At 36.6% G+C, this 18,431-nt stretch overlaps 1 protein-coding gene across 2 annotated transcripts; it reads left to right on the top strand.

Annotated features, from left to right (window-relative positions):
- The first annotated feature begins 218 nt into the window (after positions 1–218).
- LOC116304325 (neuroepithelial cell-transforming gene 1 protein) lies at positions 219–18,423 on the top strand. 2 transcript variants are annotated; one of them, XM_031714044.2, is made up of 21 exons: positions 219–313; positions 471–525; positions 2,804–2,923; positions 3,574–3,642; positions 4,036–4,104; positions 6,362–6,478; positions 7,617–7,712; positions 7,995–8,063; positions 8,556–8,618; positions 8,700–8,796; positions 10,462–10,538; positions 11,141–11,248; positions 11,413–11,464; positions 12,044–12,102; positions 13,088–13,129; positions 13,362–13,418; positions 13,999–14,043; positions 14,167–14,238; positions 14,522–14,611; positions 15,474–15,570; positions 16,279–18,423. In XM_031714044.2, the coding sequence occupies exons 1-21, from the start codon at positions 276–278 to the stop codon at positions 16,425–16,427; spliced, it is 1,641 nt and encodes a 546-aa protein (XP_031569904.1). In that variant the 5' UTR covers positions 219–275; the 3' UTR covers positions 16,428–18,423. The 2 variants fall into 2 exon arrangements, with proteins under 2 accessions (XP_031569904.1, XP_031569905.1); XM_031714045.2 differs by lacking the exons at positions 219–313; positions 471–525; positions 2,804–2,923; positions 3,574–3,642; positions 4,036–4,104 and adding an exon at positions 5,844–6,254.
- The last annotated feature ends 8 nt before the right edge of the window (positions 18,424–18,431 follow it).

The raw sequence follows: 18,431 nt of genomic DNA, 5'->3' as shown, positions 1-18,431 counted from the left end.
ACATTATTTTATTAGAAAATATTTGATTTGATTTGTTATTTATCATATTTGAAAAATACTCTATTTTCCGGTTTGATCCCTATCTTCTACCGGCTTCACAGACACACGATTTGATTGGTGTGACTAAAAATAGCAGCTCTGTGATTGGGCAGTTCGATTTGGCGCTCCTCTTCCTTCCTCATTTGAATGAATTATTCCATTGTCGTTTGGACGAAAGCAGACTTTATATATAGCCAATCTTTCATTTTCGTAAATATCCAAGTAATTCCTGTGGGATGGACATAATAGGGGCTGAACGCACTTCAGCTCCGAGGTAAGCGCGTGTAACGATGAATAACTTTGCATATATTTACTAGTACGCTTTTAGACCGTGATCCCTTGATGACGTAAAACCAAGAAAGTAAACTTGTCTAAAAACGTTCATCAGTTTTGTTTACTCTTTCCATTCTTAGTCTTTACCTCTCTGTTAGATCACAGAAACTTGGCAAACAAAATTCTTCAACTCCAAGGATAGCATGTGAAGAGGTTAGTAGTGAAAATTTTCGTGATTTATGAGGATAAAGACGACTAATATTGCTCATTTCTGCTAATTCACTCAAGGAAAGAAGTACGCAAATAGACTAGAGTTCCAACTTTAGTAGACTCTACGGTTCGAAATTCACTCCTGAAAGATGTCCTTTAGTGAAGCTCTGGATCTAAAAGTTCGTTATTTTATAAGGAGGCATTGTTTAAGTCGTTTTAGTAAGAAGATATTTAACTTGTAACGGTTTACATTCCAAAGGACATTGTTAATCAGTGATTATATCACAGCTGTGATGAAATATGAAGATACCAGGAATATAAAGATCGAATAACGTTTTTAAAACTATCCAGATCATTATTTCATGTCTTTCATATTCGATTCTTGTGACAATTATAAAAGTTTACCTCCAATTAGAAAAAGCTTCTAAAACATAAACCCAAGTCAGAGGTTATTTTCTAGGTCCGGCTTTTCGAAGAATAAATCTTTTGTGTATAATAATTATTTTACCACAAACACATTTTCACTTACAAAAAAAATATTGATCACCTTTTTTCTTTTGTTAAAAGAAGAATGGATAAACATTTAAAGTAGGAAATCTAAATCTTTAACATAAAACAATTAATAATATAAACGGTAATAATTTAATAGAAACTCTTACCATATTTTTCATTACATTAGCTGTGACTTATCCCTACCAGTGACAGTGAATAAACATGATGCTACCGGCCGGAATTTTAATCTTTTTAGTTTGTATAGTAGCTCTTTTTCCCAAAAAATATTTTAACTATATCAATCTGCATGATCCAACATTTGTACGAATGTTGAATAAAGTTTAATTCTTTCTTATAACTGTCTTATAAAATGTATAGTTTTCTCTTCACTTTTTGACAGAGAGACAGAGGTATTTCTTTGTTCTTTTTACTCAGTCAATAATTCTACTATGAATCTAATTAGTGTCTCACAGAAATATTACAGAAGTCATTAACAGGATTAACTAGGATAATCTTGCCTGAGAAACCGTGTCTTTACCAAAAAACAACAACAAAAAACCCTAGAATATCAAAGTTTATCAAAGTTTTGAGACTATATAATGATATATTCAAAGTTTATGCAGTGTCAAACTCACATTAAAACAGTTAATGTTTTATATTTGATTGACTATACTTTGCATTTTCTTGTGTAAAGTGGAGTCCCATGATCTCAAACCTTCTGGGGAGCAGGGAAAATGTTTGAAATAACAGGGTTCAAAATATTCGGGGTAAAATTGTAGACATTATCCAAATAAATGCTGAGTCAATGTTAAGTACTTTTTGATATAGTTAATACTTCAGTTCCGAGTTCTCTTTGCTCTGTCTTAGTCTCGTTTGTGTGTTATGATATTCAGCTATTCAACCAAACTCTGTGTTTTTTTAATGAACTCGTATTGTTCCATAGTACGTGCATTCCTGACTTATACAACTGATCTTAATAAAATAAAATGAAATATTTTATACACAATCGAGGCTAAGACTGAGCAAAAGGCAACTTGAAATGGGGGTATTTTCAACATTCGAAAAAATTAAATTTAGAAATAGAGAATCTTGCAGAAAGATATTATACCTTCATTACTTAGCAACAGAATTCTGTTTATGATTAGGTAACTTGGCAGCAAATGATAATTTGGGGTGTGAAGCTGGTAATGGATCCCTGTAATGACAAGTTGTTGTTGTTACTTCTAACAAAAAAACAAAAGTTCTTATTGTTTTTTAGTGTAGAGCCATTAGCACTAATGGCAATCCCCTAATTAGTGTTCTCATTGAAACTCAGTACCTTATGAATAGGATTACTTATGCTTACTCCTGTGCTTACATTTGAGGGTTATCTTAGTGTATCCAGTTCATGTCGTACCTCCACAAAAATCAAATTTTTAATTCGTTTTGGAGAAGAGCCATGCACTTTGTGGAAATTTGGCCAATACTATTAACATCTGTAGAAAGTAAACATTTTGAATTTTAGTTTTCTGTAATAAATTATTGTGTGTGAAAAACATCCTTTTGTCTTGTTATTATTTTCAAATAATATTTTACATTGCTCTGTTTGAAATATTTCTAAGTAGTTTTTTTCAACAAAGAATAATATTAGTATTTCTCAGCCAAAAGGTATTTTAGCTACAGTTAAACTGCTAATGTTAAAGATTATGCTTATCGATTTGTCTCACAATTGTGGCAGTTAGGAGGACAATGATGTTTTGACTGCTACTGCTAATGCATTATGTTAACCTTGATTTGCTTAAATTTTCAGCAACGAGTCAACAACAACGAGAATAACAAAAGCTGTAGAAGAAAGCTCAAGGTCGCCTCACCAGCTTCTGTGTGGCAAGGAAGACTACGCAGTAAGAAACTGCCTGGAACCAAAGGCCAAGTAATATGTTAAATAATCTTCGAATTTTATCGATACCCTGAAACAGATATTAATTCACAGAACAATGAAATATAAATTTAACTTAGGTTTTGCATAGAGAGGACAACTTGAAAAACTAGAAAAATCTTCGAATCAAGGGAGACCTAACTAACTGAAATGCAAATACAATGACTGAAGATTTTTACGATTATAATTATGAATAGAGTGCAAACAATATAACCATGAAACTTTAGTAATACTAAATAGCACAATTTCATGCAAATTCCATTGTTTCCTATTAATTAGCACTATTTTGTACTATTTAGTAATTAGTGTTTCACGGATTAATTGTTAGCGCTCTAAGAAAGCTTGTAGTATTATTTATTTAAAGCCAACATTCTTTTTAATATATTATATATTAGTCAAGGGGGTTTTCTTATTGTTACGTTCATGGCGGTCTTTAATATGTATAGTCTCCAATCTTTAATGGATCTATGTATACATTCATGACTGATTAATATATTTATATTATGTACAGACTGTGTTAAAATAATCTAGTTTTTCTGTTTTCAGATTAATCTTTTCTCATAAAATAACAAGTCTTTCAGTGACTCCTTTGTTTGATATATGATTTATACTCAGACAGTTTTCTACCTAAATCTTTAATATAGGCCAACAATCGACCCTGCAGCCTCTTCAATGTTACGAATCTTCAGAACCTCAATGTGAAAGACTTTAAAGTAGGTTTCATAAAATAACTGCTATAAATCTTGCGTTCTGATTGGTTAGGAGCGCATGCTTTATGAGAGCACACAGCACACACACTTGCTTTCAGTTGTGTCATTCTATCTAAAATAACGATCATTGTAATTTGTATTTTATAAAAGAAATAAAAACCTTGTTTGCTGTGCTGTGTGGAGTTATGAAGCACTTGGGGATTGGTAGAACACTTGAGAAGTACTCTGCTACGATTCTACTAACATTACTTCTCTTGTGTTCTGCCAACCCCTGCCTTGCTTTATAACTGCACATAGCTTGCACATGCGTTTTCATTTCTTCATTAATGCTATTTATTTATGCCCATAAACATAGCCAGCAAGGTAGCCTAATTTCCAACTTTTGAATTTTCACAGAAACAGTTGTCCATACGAAGAAAACGCAAAGCCAATGATTCAGATTTAAAGAAAGACTCCATCCTTAAGGTATAATTTCTAATAATGTATTGATTTATATTGCACAAATAACAATTTATAAGTTTTGTAATGCACATAACAATAAGTCTAAAAATTAAATGAAGGAGAAAAGTAAGAATAATTAATAATAAATAAACGACTATCAAATATACATATTCTAAAATGAATGAATCAAGTTATTTTTAAAATGTTTTATATACGATTATAAGGTATGAATAAGAGACTAAAAGAATAATTTTGTATTGATAGCCTTTGTTTTAAATTTTAAAGTCCAGAATATGATGAGAATTTCAGTCTAAAGATATTAAGTAGCAGTTTATATCTTTTTTATCTCTTTTTTCCTGTGCTATTTTGAATAGTAGGTTGACCCTCAATCTGTGTTACCTGTGTTATCATGTTAATTAAGTTTGAAAACAATGATATGTCATACCCCACTTCAAATTTTAACATTCTCCATACATAAGGGGACTCCGCCCTAACTCACTCCCTCAACAAGCATTTAAGTTAGTTATGTTAATATTATCAGAGAAAACAACAACAAAAGAAGAGGAGAAAGTGAAAAACAGAGAAAAGAAAGTAAAAAAAAGAAAAGATATTTTCTAGATATTTGTCAGTATTAGGCCCCCTGTGTTGAACAGTTACCACATAGAAAAAAATATCATTATTTTTTCAAACTTCAATCCTCCTTTTCAAAATTCTCATTGTGAAAAATAAGGGGAGAAATAAAATTAAGCAAAAAAAAAAAAAAAAAGGTGAGAGAGTGTGTGTCCTTTTAGTTTCCAGCCCTGGGCTGTTTGGTTGTCATGGAAACCGTGATGAAACTTCTTAAAGGGTCTTACAAGTCAAATTCAACACTTCAAGAAGCTTATCCTAGTGAATAAAAACATGACTTTCAGCTCGTACATGTACTATAAAAGATCGCACATGACGTACACAATCCTACTTTTTCTTGTTCTTTTGGTTTCCCATGGTCGCCAGAAATGACATATGACGTCATCTCTCAAACCACTAGCACTCTGGATATGCAAAAGTGGAGGGTTATGGACCCCGTAAACAATGACCTTCCCTTTGTAAACTCTGTTTATTTGACATTCCATGAAGATTATCACAGCGGCATTTGATTCAACAGCATGTTGTTGATGCACGTTTTTTGTTGTAAAGAATTAATCTTAACACGCTAACAAAACGTAACAAACTATCAACTATAAATGTTTCCTTTGTGTAAGATACGTTAATATTGTATATTTTAGAAGCAAAATATAGATGTTGTTTTTTCTTTAGCGACTTCCGCTCTGCTAATGTTGCAAGCTTGCTGGCGTCCAAGGCATTCGAAAAACGTGAATAACTATTAGAAGATATTATTATTAGACATTTATTGTTAATTATGTATTAGACTAAAATGATGATTTTATCTATGTAGAAATAGCTTGATGTTTTTGCATTTGTCTTTAATTTTCTAGCACCATCTTCTCTATTCAAAGCTATTCAATAATTGTGGTAAAATTGCTCCCACTTTGCAATTGAAATTTTCATCTTCAAAATCTCCCTCGAAATTTTCACTTTCCTTCCAAATAGAAATGACATGCATTGATGAATATTCTATTATTAGAGGCTCAAAGAATTCCCCTCTCTTTGTAGTAGAATATTTTTAAACAAATGCACTTGAATTTATAGTAGTAGTATAAAGTAGTAGCCCAAGGGTTGCCAAAATTAGTTCGTTTTTTGCATACCAGACTATCAAATTTCGACTTTTGATCATTAATTTGTTAATGACTATGTGAATGTCAATACGTTTGGTTGTTCAGCAAAGCTTCGAGTTTTCTTGATTCAAGATGATTTGAAAATGGATTCTTAAACCACGTAAAGAATATGATGTCTTCAACAACGAATTAACGTATAGTTGTTTACAGTGAAGAAAAGAACTCAAACAGTTGATAACCAGCTTTGCCGGGTCTGTCTGGAACAGCTTTTATAAAACATCACACGTAGCCAGAAAAGGCTGTTGACCTTGAACGAAGGATTCAAAAATAAGAACAATGATGGCGATAATAAAAAATCGCTCAATTCAGCGCAGAAGAACAATTCTAACTTCTAGTAAACTGCGCAAGCATGAACAGTCATCAGAGTTTAATCATTTTACCACTTCTTCTCTCGATAAGGTCCGTTTTTCCTCTCAAGTCACCGAATTTCACTCGCTCTGTTTGCAGTCCTAAATGCAATAATATTTTTCTTTCTGTTATAAGATAATTTCTGTTGTGTTTTTTAGGAGCCAAACATAAAGAAATCCTGCCAAAACGCTAATGCTGTTATGAGCACCGACTCGTTGGAAACAGTTGACTCGCCTTCAAGTACGAGAAAGAAATTAGGAGGCAGTTTAGTTCAGGTAAGTCATTAAATTTGTCAGTAATATCTCACATTCAAAGCGGAAACCCCTTCCTTAAGACTATTGCTCTTCTTCAGACATATTCCATTTATAAACCTTAATTCAGATTAATCCTAAGCCTTGGGATTTATTTCTATCAACGCCAGTATTGAATGGTAAAGGAAATCTTTTAATATTTTTCCTTCGAAATTTTTCGGTTTCAAAACTCTTGTAGTTGACTTGTTTTGAAACAGCTAGAACAAATGCGTTGTCAATATAATCTTCTTTTCAATAAACGAATTTTTTTGCAATATGTTTTCCTTTTAAAATTGCCAACTATCGTTTTTCTGCAAATGAAAAGTTACTAGTCTAAACAAAATTTCGAAACCCAAATTATTCAAATTTAATAATGCATTTGATTTAAAAATCGTATTGCCGATCCTTCACATTCAAACGCTGAAAAATAGAACAGCTTATTTATTTATGTGTAAACGAGATTTAATTGATTTTAATGTTTTAAATCTTTTAATACTTGATTTGACTGATAACAAATGGCTAGTCTAAATACAACTCAAGTGCTCTTTATGTAAATAAATTTTTTGTTTTGTTTTTGAGCGTTCATTTTTCTGAAGATAACCTTACAAACATAATGAAGACGGAACAAGTCTTGTAATATTGGACTCGCTAGACAGTGGAAAGTGAAAGCTTATTTTTACAACATTGTGTAATGTTTATTTTTGATGTAGTTAGTGTTTTGTCTGTATTCAGTATTTCGTCTTCCGGTTTTATGGGGATTTTAGGATTTTTTTAAAAGGACTTTATGGATGCATGGAGGGATTAATGAACGACTGAATACATGGAAGAGCGAGTGAATATAATTGGAACTAACGGGAATCTACTAAATAGAGCAGAGTATCTGAATGAGTGGATCAATAGCAAAGATGAATGGATGGAGGGAGGGAGGGAGGGAGGGAGGGAGGGAGGGAGGGAGGGAGGGAGGGAGGGAGGGAGGAAGGAAGGAAGGAAGGAAGGAAGGAAGGAAGGAAGGAAGGAAGGGAAATAGGGAGGGAGGGATTTTTGGATGGATGGATGGACAATTGAGACAAAAAAATAGGATATAATAGACTTTATTTTCTTATGATTTCCATTCAATATACAGCGGTCCTTCAGTCTTCGTGTTGGTGGCGACAAAGATCATGAGTTTGCAAAGAAATACCGCATTCTCCCAACACCCATCAAGATCCGACCGAGTAAGGTAAGAAGAACACGACATGTCATTGGCTCTACTTCATCTTCCTAAGCCTTCAGTATCCATATGTAGGTTCTTTGGAAAGTAAAAGTTGGTGCTATTCTTGTCGCTTCTGATAACTAAGAAGGAAAATTTCTGCCACTCAACCACTAACCAAAAACCTCATTACTTTTCTGTGGTCATTTAAACTAGAGAAAAAGGGCTACTGAGGGGGTCGAATAGTCACCAAATATTACAAAGACATTTGTTTTGAAATCTCATTCTTATTTTCATTTGTGTCATTTGTAGCTATGGCGAGATACGGTTTCGAAAGGTCACGTGCAAGAGATGTCGCCGATGCAACTTAAACGACAAGAGGTATGATGATTCGAAGTCTTATACGACCTAAAAATACAAACTTTCATTAAAAAGTTTGCTTTGCGCGGAGATCGAGAAGATTTCATTTGAGTGGTTCAGAGTGGAAGCCATTTGAGTTGTTCCGCGACACTCAAATGGCTTCCGCTTAGAACCAATTAAAAGAAAGAAGACCTGAGCCAACCAATCATATTAATTTAAAAAATTTACTTTAGAGTCGCTTTAGCCTCTTTCCTGAAAACAAACGTTTCTTATTAATAAAATATACGATTAACGGTCGTTATCATGGAGACTTTCTTGTACAAGATATCCAGGCGCTAATAGCGAGTCCCAATGCGTTTCCAGGTATCCGGGTGGACGGGACAGCAAGGTCGTAATGCGCTTCTATATATCCGGGTGGTCGGGATAACGAGGTTTTTAAAAGGTCATTGGTCGACATAAGCAGGTTTTAATTGTCATTCTAGTATGGTAACTTGTCGTTTGTTCTGTCTCTAGGCGATGTACGAGCTCTCATCAGGTGAAGAAGGAGTCGTATCTGATCTCAAGATGATGATTGAGGTGAGTATCGATAAACACAGCTATCTTTACCTTCATACTGGCTTGACAAAATTTCATGACATTTACCTTGGTATTTTTTAGGTGTATTACAAACCAATGTGCAAGTTAAGACTGATGAGTGAATATGAATTTCAGACGATTTTTGGATGCGTGGAAACCCTGCTTAGCTTACATCAAGGTATGTACGTAAACATTGCAGTAAGTTCAGATTGCGTGGGTAGAACTCTACTTCAGCAGATCACGTAGTAGTTTGGGTAGATGTCAGTTATCACAGCCTTACTCTCCAATTCGTACTCTCTCTAATTCGTAGAAAACGTACAGAAATTGCAGCACTAAAATGGCTTTTCATTTATAAGCCAATCAAAGGGCACGAATTTGATGCTTAGCATCCAATCATGATGCTAGAATGGGGAAGCCATTTGATTGCAAGTTAACTTTATTTTCCCCTCTGGGATTTGCTGCTTTAGTTTAATCCCCCTACCTCCTTCCCTAACCTGCCCCCAAACCCCACCATCACCCCAAACAAAAACAAAAAACTAGAACTTGATATGAGAGGTAATAATGAGAATCTGTAGGCTATTTCTAATATGATTACTGCATTCATCGAATACCAAAACTCTATATAACATGATATATCTATCATTTGCGGTGATTAGGAATCGATACTTGTTGATTTGCAAACGATCGTTTTCTCATTTACTGGCTTTATGATAACACGTCTACCAAAATACTTGTTTTTGATTGGTTAATTGGCTCACAATTTTCTCTTACGCACGATTTAAATGATAACCGATTTCACCGATTTCTATATCTAATCGACGCGTTTTTTTAGATGTGTTATAAATAGGAAATGCCATCTTTAGACGTAGTTCTTAAAGAATTCGTGGCATTTTTCAGTGATTCTTCTTTTCTCGATGGTATTTCCTATACTCAATGATCAAGCTGAACCAGCCAATCTATAGCGATCACCCACAGATGTTAATCTATATGATGAACTATTCCTCTTTATTAAGACAGATACCCTTAGGAGAAGCCATATATCTAAGATAAAACAGTTTGAAGTCTTGTTAGGTCATTACTGGAATATCTCAGAAATAGGAAGACCAGACTGAAATAAATAGATAAAATGATAATTTTCTGTTGTTGTCACGTCCACATTTTGCACGAGAAAATTTCGTAATATGAAATGGACTTGACTATGGTTCTTCTGCATAGCTTCTGTATAAGCCAATCAAAGAGCAAGAAAAAACAAGGATGCTAACCAATCACAGTGCGCGCTTGGACAGATGGAAAGCCTTTTGAGAGGCACTTTACGTACGCATTCACTCATAAAAATAACTTGCTTTAGACAGAAAGGATAAGAATAGCTATGACTACCTAAAGTACTTTTTTCCGCTTTGCTCCCCCGCTTCGTTTCTTGTGTGGTGAGCAAGGTAAACGTTCTCATCGTTTTACAAATCACGAGGGATTTCCTTCTTGGCTTATGTCCGTTTGTCTGTCAGGAAGTTTCTAGATGCCGGTATTTATTTCCTATCTGTTGCTAAGGTAACGATGATAAATTAGTGGTCAGAAGAATATGATTTCTTTTCTGCACATTTTTGTGTATGTACAGTTCGTAAAAAAGAATAGGCTTTTAATTTTAGTTAGCAAATTAGATATGGAATGCTCATATCCTTTTTTTCTTGTTGTTGTTGTTGTTGTTGTTGCTGTTGCTGTTTCGCTTTATCGGGTTTGGATGTTTGAATGTGAATTATTAGTTTAGACGTTTTACTCTGTAATAAACGGAAAGGGCAAGTCTACAAGCATATCTTGTGTGACATCAATGAATCTCTTTTTTCTACAGAACTGATAGACAAATTAAAAAAAGCCAGAACGACTGATGGAGCGATAGACAGCATCGGTGAAATCATGCTACATTGGGTAAGATCAATTTTGTGTTTAGAAAACTGATAATTTTATCGGTACGAGTGTGAAAAATTCGAAGTGTCGGTCACGGTACGAAACTAACGACAACCGCCATGCGTTGTGTGATCCCATCAAGCGTTGTGTGATCCCATCAAGCGTTGTGTGACCCCATCAAGAGTTGCGTGACTCCATCAAACCATTCTTCTCAATGGCTAGGAGCTGTCGCACTTCTCCCTTAGTTTACTCCCTCACCCCCACCCCCTCCCCCTCCCCCATCCAACAAAGAAAATTGTTTCGTGAAGTTTGCGCAAAATTGGAAAGTTGGTTAAATACCATGAGAAGAAGATATCGTTGTTATTTTAGGATTGTTCAGTTAACGGATAAGCAATCACTGTTGGAGATTCACTTTTGACCCGCCAATAACACGTTTGACAGTTTCTGCCAAAACAAAACCCGATCAGATCATGTGATGGCAATCATATAAAACAGCTTAGAAATCTTATCTTTAGAATACTTAAGAATTCGAAATTAATTCCTTAAGCTCTCCGTTAACTCTTCCTCAATCATTCACTTTTCCCATTTTTTCATTTTCCTATTTATCCATTTTTTCATTCCAGTTTCCACAACTAAAATGCTACACACGATACTGTGCTAATCAATTCGAAGCTAAAGCAATGCTGGATGAGAAAATGAAAAATGATGACAACGTAAAAGATTTCTTACAAGTAAGTAACGCCAAGTTTATCTACTCTCTCGATCTTCCCTATTTTCAGACCCTTAGTTGGGCTGCCTGTTTATGAAAGCCTGGTCCTAACACGGGAAGCCCAAAACATGAAATTAGAATAGAGAGAGAGAGATTGGTCTTATAAACAATCATTTACTTTTTCAGAGATGTCAAGATTCGCCCTTTAGTAGAAGACTAGATCTATGGAGCTTTTTAGGTAAGTATTTCCCCTCTGATTCCGGCATATTTTTTTATTAGCGATAGTTTAATCGATATTAGGCACTGATATTTGCCGGCTTAGAAATCTTTATGCAAAATTAAAAATTTCCTTCTTACGACCATTTTTATGGGAAGCCATTTCAATGTTACAGCATGTCGTACCGCATACACGTGCTGTGAGTCATTAAAAAAACAACTTATATTTTACAACCACCACTCCCTGTACGGGGCTCTTCCGTGAGGTTCCCTCCACACGCACTACCACCACATTCTCAGCTATATTCAGTCGTACGACAGTACTGTACGTTTCCCACTCATATGATAATCATTCTTATGGGAAGCCATTTCAATGTTACAGCATGTCATACCGTGTGCGTGCTGTATTTCAGTACCATATGATGTTATCCCCTTCATACGATAACCATTCTTATGAGAAGCCATTTCAATGTTATAGTATGTCGTACTGTGTACGTGCTGTGAGTCAGTACCGTACGTTTTTCATTCATACAAAATGCGCCTTCTAAGGCTTGACTCGGGGCTTGCTGGTACTCATCGTTCGAGTGGTTTTGTATTGTAGATTCTCCGCGAAGTCGTCTTGTCAAGTATCCTCTTATGATGAAGAGCATCATAAAAACGGCAAGTGTACACGCTATACATAAATCTGGGCCGGGTTGTTCAAAGTTGGATTAGCGCTAATCCAAGATTAACTCTATAGGTCTTATTAAGAGTTAACCCAGGATTAGCACTAATCGGGCTTTGAACAACTGGGCCCTGTGTTGTTGCTCTCAAATCAGTATTAAGTCGCATTTTCAAAAACTTTGCGAAAGTATTAAATAAAAAAATGTCCCCCACAGAGTGGAAGACCACAGCCACTACAACAGAGACCGGGATCTTCGACCTGTTTTGTTGTCGGGGAAGAGAAAAGCATTCACCATAGAATCATTTGTTGCACGTAGCGGTGATGAGTACGCAGGATTTAGAGGATTTGCATGGTGTTTCCTCAGTAAAAGAGTTTTAAATTTTACTTTTAATTTTAATTGCTCACCATAGAGCATCGGACTTGTCTAATGAGAGTTGTAAGTTCACGATTCTCATGCGGGACCATTGTCGACTTCCAAATGACCGCTGTGTTCCTTGATCACAAACTCATTTACTCAGGGATAGAATCATATCAGTGTACACATATTCACAAATACCAACAGTAAATGAAGATGCACAACTTCAATAATACAAACACTTTGAAATTCCACGGACCTTCACTGGAACACATGAATATTCTACACAAAATCGAGGCAAACCCTGTGCAACAGAGAACTCTAAACTGAAGTATTTTATGTATAACTAAATTTTACTGTTTGGCACTTTTGCCGTTCAGGAAGGGGAGGGCCAGGCCACCCAGTGAACCTCTTCTTCTAAATTTGCGCCCATTCGGTCTTCGGACTGAAGGGTTTTCTCATCGTACGCTTGAAAAGGCACTTCAGTCATTCAAGACCCTGAACCCCTTTAAGTGTCAACTTCCTGTAAACTGATCGAGAATTTTCTTTTCTTCATATAATTCTCAAGTGTTGGTGTAAGGTTTTTTTGACTTGACTTTGGATTTTTATTGTTGTTTTTATTACAGACTCCAAGAGATCATCCTGATAGAAAGATGTTAGAGGATGCGGTGAGTCGGCGGGGGAATTCAAAATGCAACGATTAGAAAAAATTTATAATGAATAAACTTGAAAAGAAAAAGAAGGAAAGGAAAGAGGGAAGAATGGAAGAAGAAAAAAAAGGAAGGATGAAAAATTAGGGTGGAGGAGGAGGAAATAACGAAAGGAAGAAAGAAAAACAAGCGGAGCATCATAGGAAAGCTTCTCAATCGTATCTTACCCTGTATCATTTTCTCCCCTCAGAAACGTTGCATAGAAGAAATCATCGAAGAAGTGGACGAAAAGACTGGTGAAGCCAAGGTTTGTATGATTAATTTATTTAGCGACCCTTGTAGGACAACGATCGTTATGCTGGGGACTTTCCTCTATTGAGGACAGAAAGAATGACAGTGCTTTTTGGCCAAGAGTGCATGCGATCTTAAGTTTTTTTTTACCTTGCGCGCATGAACTATTCGTTGAAAGGCCTCCTATGAACAGGAATTTATCGGGTTCATTTCCTGGACTCGGCATCACATTTGAGCAAAGCTTGTTAAGTATCTCCTTTGATTCGAGGGTTTTGCTTCTGGCTGTCCAGTTATCCTTTCTCCACAAAACCGCACAAGCTAATTTCCAATTCGATCTGTGAGTTAGCCGTGCCCTGACTGTAGATCAGCCTAGAGGTTGCTAGGGTTCGATCTGTGAGTTAAGCGTGCCCTGACTTAGAGCAGCCCAGAGGTTGTTTCAGGTTCAATCTGTGATTTAGCCGTGACCTGACTTTGATTAGCCCATAAAAAGTTCCACGGCGGGTAGCGATGAAATTTGGAATTTTAAAAGAAGTGCGTTTGTTCCGTGCAGTCTATCATTCCACTAAACCTTTTTTGTTTTGTTTGTTTTATTCCAGTGTCAATTCGTATTGTCCAGAATAGTCTTTCTTTACGACAACAAGGTAAGCCATGTAGCAAAAGAAAACCAAACATTTAGCTGTTACAGTATATTCTTTAAAAAATATTATCCTTATGATCTTGAATAACATTGCTTTTTCCTCGCTCAAATGTTGTTTTTTTTCCAGATGTCTTTCCCAGAACTTTATCAATCAAAACGAATGATCTGTAGTGGAACCCTAAAAAATAAACATGGAACGGTAAGACATTTATTTTCGCGCATTAGTCCAAGTTACGCGAACTGTCCATTTCTGTTTGAGCGTTTTCGCGCGTGCGCAGACAATCTTCTCGCGACTTTTCCCAATCAGAACGAAATTGAAATTGAGCACGAAATTTCGCGCGTAAACTGAACAATAAACACAATTGTGAAAATTGGGTCCAGTTCTGGACAAGCATATTTCAGCTGTAATGTTACCTTAGCTCAGCTTTAGCCTGTTGTTTTGTTTCTGTTGTGTTGACGTGTTTCCGCCCTTTCTTAACCAGAAACTCCAAGCATTTCTTTTCGAGAAAGCATTCCTGTTAACGCGACCTGCATCAAGAAGTGGCAGACAAAGTTACCAAGTTTTTAGTGAGGTATATAGTTGCGGACTTCTTATGGCTTTATTGAGTATAAAGATACGATGATGTAATGTGCGCGCGTTTTCCATACTCGACCAGAGCCCGGTTGTACGAAGCCTGGGTAGCGCTATCCGGCTGATAATTCCTTATCCATGCAGTGAATAAGTCGATGCAGTTATCCAATAAATTTATCCACTGGATTTATTCGTCGGATAGCGCTATCCAGGCTTCGTACAACCGGCGGATAAATCCTTATCCAGTGGATAAGTCGATGCTGTTATCCAATAAATTTATCCACTGGATTTATTCGTCGGATAGCGCTATCCAGGCTTCGTACAACCGGCGGATAAATCCTTATCCAGTGGATAAGTCGATGCTGTTATCCAATAAATTTATCCACTGGATTTATCCGTCGGATAGCGCTATCCAGGCTTCATACAACCGGGCCCAGATCTTTAAAAGCACTTGTCTTCACAGAGCAGTTCTCGTATGACTGCGAAACGCTCACGGCACGAACACGGTCATGACACGGCTAGGCACACGCCAGACCTATCACACTGCGCGAGAATTTACTTCATCCAATCAAATGCCCGAAACATGTCATGAACACGGCGCGGACACTCGGTAACGTCAAGGTCACGACACTGCCACACCAATCACATTGTGCGCGAAAAACATCAGCCAATCAAAATTCTGGAAGACATCACAGTTGCGGCAAGGCACGCATACGGCACCGTCGTAATTTTCACAGTCATACGAAAATTGCTCTATTACATCTATGTTTGGAGAAACGCCTTTCAATATCACTGTCACCCTGTGGTATGCTGTTAGGAGCATGACCATCTCACCATAAGGTATGTCTTCTCCTCTATCACAGCCAATTCCCACGAAAGACTTGTTCGTAGAAGATTTACCAGACGGGGATGTCAGACTCGGTGGATCATTTAAAACTGCATTATCAAGATTAGCAACTTGTAAGTAAACGAATCACTAAAATATTGCACTAAGGTTTTCTCCATCGCAGACGGCGGTTAGGATTCCTGTTAAAAAAAAGAAGGGAGGGGAGTTTGGGTAGAGGATGGGAAGTCTCCCTTGGTCACCACAAGTAGCCCGCCAAACAAACAAAGTAGGACCTCCAAAGCAAAGAGAGATGCCCGCAAAGGGAGGCTAGTACTAACGAATGTCTCTCAAAAGGGGGCAGCGAGACAGTGGGATTCTGTTCCGACAAGGGATAGTCGTCTAAATACCACGCATGAGATCATCACGCTGATTTTGAACGTAGAGAACGTTTCTCAAAGTCGTTTCATAGAGATAGTAGTTTTTTTTTTGTTCGTTTGTTTTTCCACATGCGCAGTCGTAAAGTTTAATGAAGGTTAGCTTCAAACGGTGTTGTAAAAGGAGCAGGCGTAGCTCAGTTGTTTAGTGCGCGACCTTCAGAGCTTGAGGTCCACGGTTCGATCCTTAGGATCTCCAAGTGCGCACCGTCGGCTTCCATTGATAACAGTTGAATTTCAACTGAAGGAACTACCGACGTTAAATATAGGTACTTTACCTTTTTTAAAATGCGAAGTAGACTAGATTTTATTTGCCTGGCGGGAAACGAACCTCAATACAGTATGCTGCATGTAGAGGAAACTTATGATTATTGTGTTGCTTATAATCTTGTCCCCTTAATGTTACAGCGAAGAACGTCTTACGTGTTTCCAGTACGGACCGCGAGAATGGTCAGTCACACACACTCCAGGCATCCAACGATGATGAGAAGCGACGATGGCTCACTTCACTTCAATCCGTAGTTACTTCATCAGAGAACTATAAGACATACGTATAATATATGCTCTGACTCGTGCATGTAGCACCTCATCTTGCGAATCCGACAAATCTGGGAAAAGATAGAACTGTGCAGGCGCATAAGATTGGGCATAAGACCACTGAACAAAACACCAGGCAGGATCTGGTAACAAGTTTGGTATGCCAGTATTCCCAGTCCTTTTTACACTTCTGGCACAGGAAACTCAACAAAACGATAGTGTAGCTGCTGGTATAACCACCAAATAGGAAGATTCCCCTATTAACACTTACTACCCTGCATCAGGATAACACCAAGGATCATGATCGTTGCATGATCAGACGTTGAACCTCATCTACATTTAGTAGTATTATAAGTATAGTTTTCTATAGTGTCCGCCAGGGGCGGATCCAGGGAGGAGCAAAGCGGTGCTTATTTATCAAAGTAATGGATTTACAGTAAAATAAGAAGTTGCTTGCGAGTCAAGAAAAATTCGGTCAAGCTCCCCTTATATTTTTTGGCTGGATCCGCCCCTGTCCTGTATCTAAAGAAAGAAATTAATAGGATCTACTGTAGTGTCTTTTGAGAAAAAGGAATTGAATTCTATGTACATATATTCAATGATTTTCTGAGAAATTCAATTTATAAAGCTGAATTTCAAATTTTTAATATCACTGGAGATACGAAACTTCTTTCATCAGATTAAATTATTAGGGCATCTTAAACCTGTGTGTGTGTATAACCCCTGGTAAGCTGGGTTACTTTGGAAAGAAATTTGTTTTGGACTGGACAAAAAAGTTTATCTTATTTTCATCATTCTCATGCAATGAACGGTGTTGTTTTACACATTCCTCAAGTTTAAAGGTGTTAGGAATGTCAATCATAATATTATGCAAGGTAAAATGGATAAAATGAGTCTTGTTCTCTCATCCGTCATACCTCATCAAGCCTCTGGAACCCAGGGTAGAAAGCTAAAGCTATTGACCAATCGAAGTACAGTTTCTTTTCGATCTGAATAAGGTCCAATGAAATGACGAGTACAGATTCTGTGCTCACGAAATTGAGGCTGGCAACTTGTGCTACCTGCTCCTTCCCCTCCCCTCTCTCCTCCCCATTCCTCCTCAACCTCCTCAAGCCTCTGGAACCCTGGAACCCAGGGTATGAAGATGATAACTTGATGCAAAAATTCAGAAAAAAAAAACATTTCATTTTCTTGTGATGATGGGAGTTGAGTATTTCCAGTTCAAATTTGTGTATCATATGCAGAATATCCTTACATAGAAACATGTACAACTTCGAGAAAATCAGGAATGAAATGAATAATCAGTAAAATAGAATGACTTGAAAGTAAAGAAAATTGAAAATAACATCAGTACAGAATAGTTTATATTTCCAATATTGTTTTTAATTGAAGGGAATTTTTAACTTTCATTTATAAATTTTTATAAACAGTTTTGATTGTCTGAATACTAGTTGTTGTGGTGATGGCAGTCATGGCAATAATCTCTAAGGGTTTTCGAAATAAGATGATGAGTGACTGTAGTCCTAGTGATGGTAGCCATGGTGATGATCATTTACATTCTTGCAAATAGTCTTGTTGGTCAGTGATGGTTGTCATGGTGACTGTAGTCATGACAATGATCCCTGAAATGTTTGCAAATTGTTGGGATAGTTGTCATGGTATTGATCACTCTCATTGCTGGAATTTGTTAATTTCAGGAAATGTACAATTATTAATCTCACTCAAACCTTTTTTAAATTCCTTTTATAACTTTGTGTTTGACCAGTGAACCAATGTATGGAAAATGGTGAATCCTCTAGAATACTAAGGCTGCTCGGAAGGCCACTGTTGCTATAGAAACAGGTTGTTAAGGATACTATAAAAGTAGCCTGCGTAGCCAGGCTACGCAGGTGTCTAGAAAAGCATTTCCTGAAGACACATACATTAATTGCAAATGGCAATATTTTTTTCACTATATTGTATTTTTATGAAGTGGAGAAAACAGGGACGTGTTAAATAAATTTTTGAAAAAACTAAGCCTTGAT

This window comes from Actinia tenebrosa, unplaced genomic scaffold (assembly GCF_029948245.1).
Source record: "Actinia tenebrosa isolate PJP-AT-01 unplaced genomic scaffold, QUT_ActTen_1.0 PGA_scaffold0__85_contigs__length_37466705, whole genome shotgun sequence".
In the NCBI taxonomy this organism is placed as follows: Eukaryota; Metazoa; Cnidaria; class Anthozoa; order Actiniaria; family Actiniidae; genus Actinia; species Actinia tenebrosa.
The sequence above is the reverse complement of the archived record's forward strand: the minus strand, read 5'-3'. Positions and strand labels throughout refer to the sequence as shown.

Bases quoted from the DNA above. Each gene is read 5' to 3' on its own strand.
- LOC116304325 (XM_031714044.2), top strand. From the start codon at position 276: ATGGACATAATAGGGGCTGAACGCACTTCAGCTCCGAG. The intron at 526-2,803 runs GTTAGTAGTGAA...TTAAATTTTCAG, and splicing joins CAAGGATAGCATGTGAAGAG to CAACGAGTCAACAACAACGA. The intron at 6,479-7,616 runs GTAAGTCATTAA...TTCAATATACAG, and splicing joins TAGGAGGCAGTTTAGTTCAG to CGGTCCTTCAGTCTTCGTGT.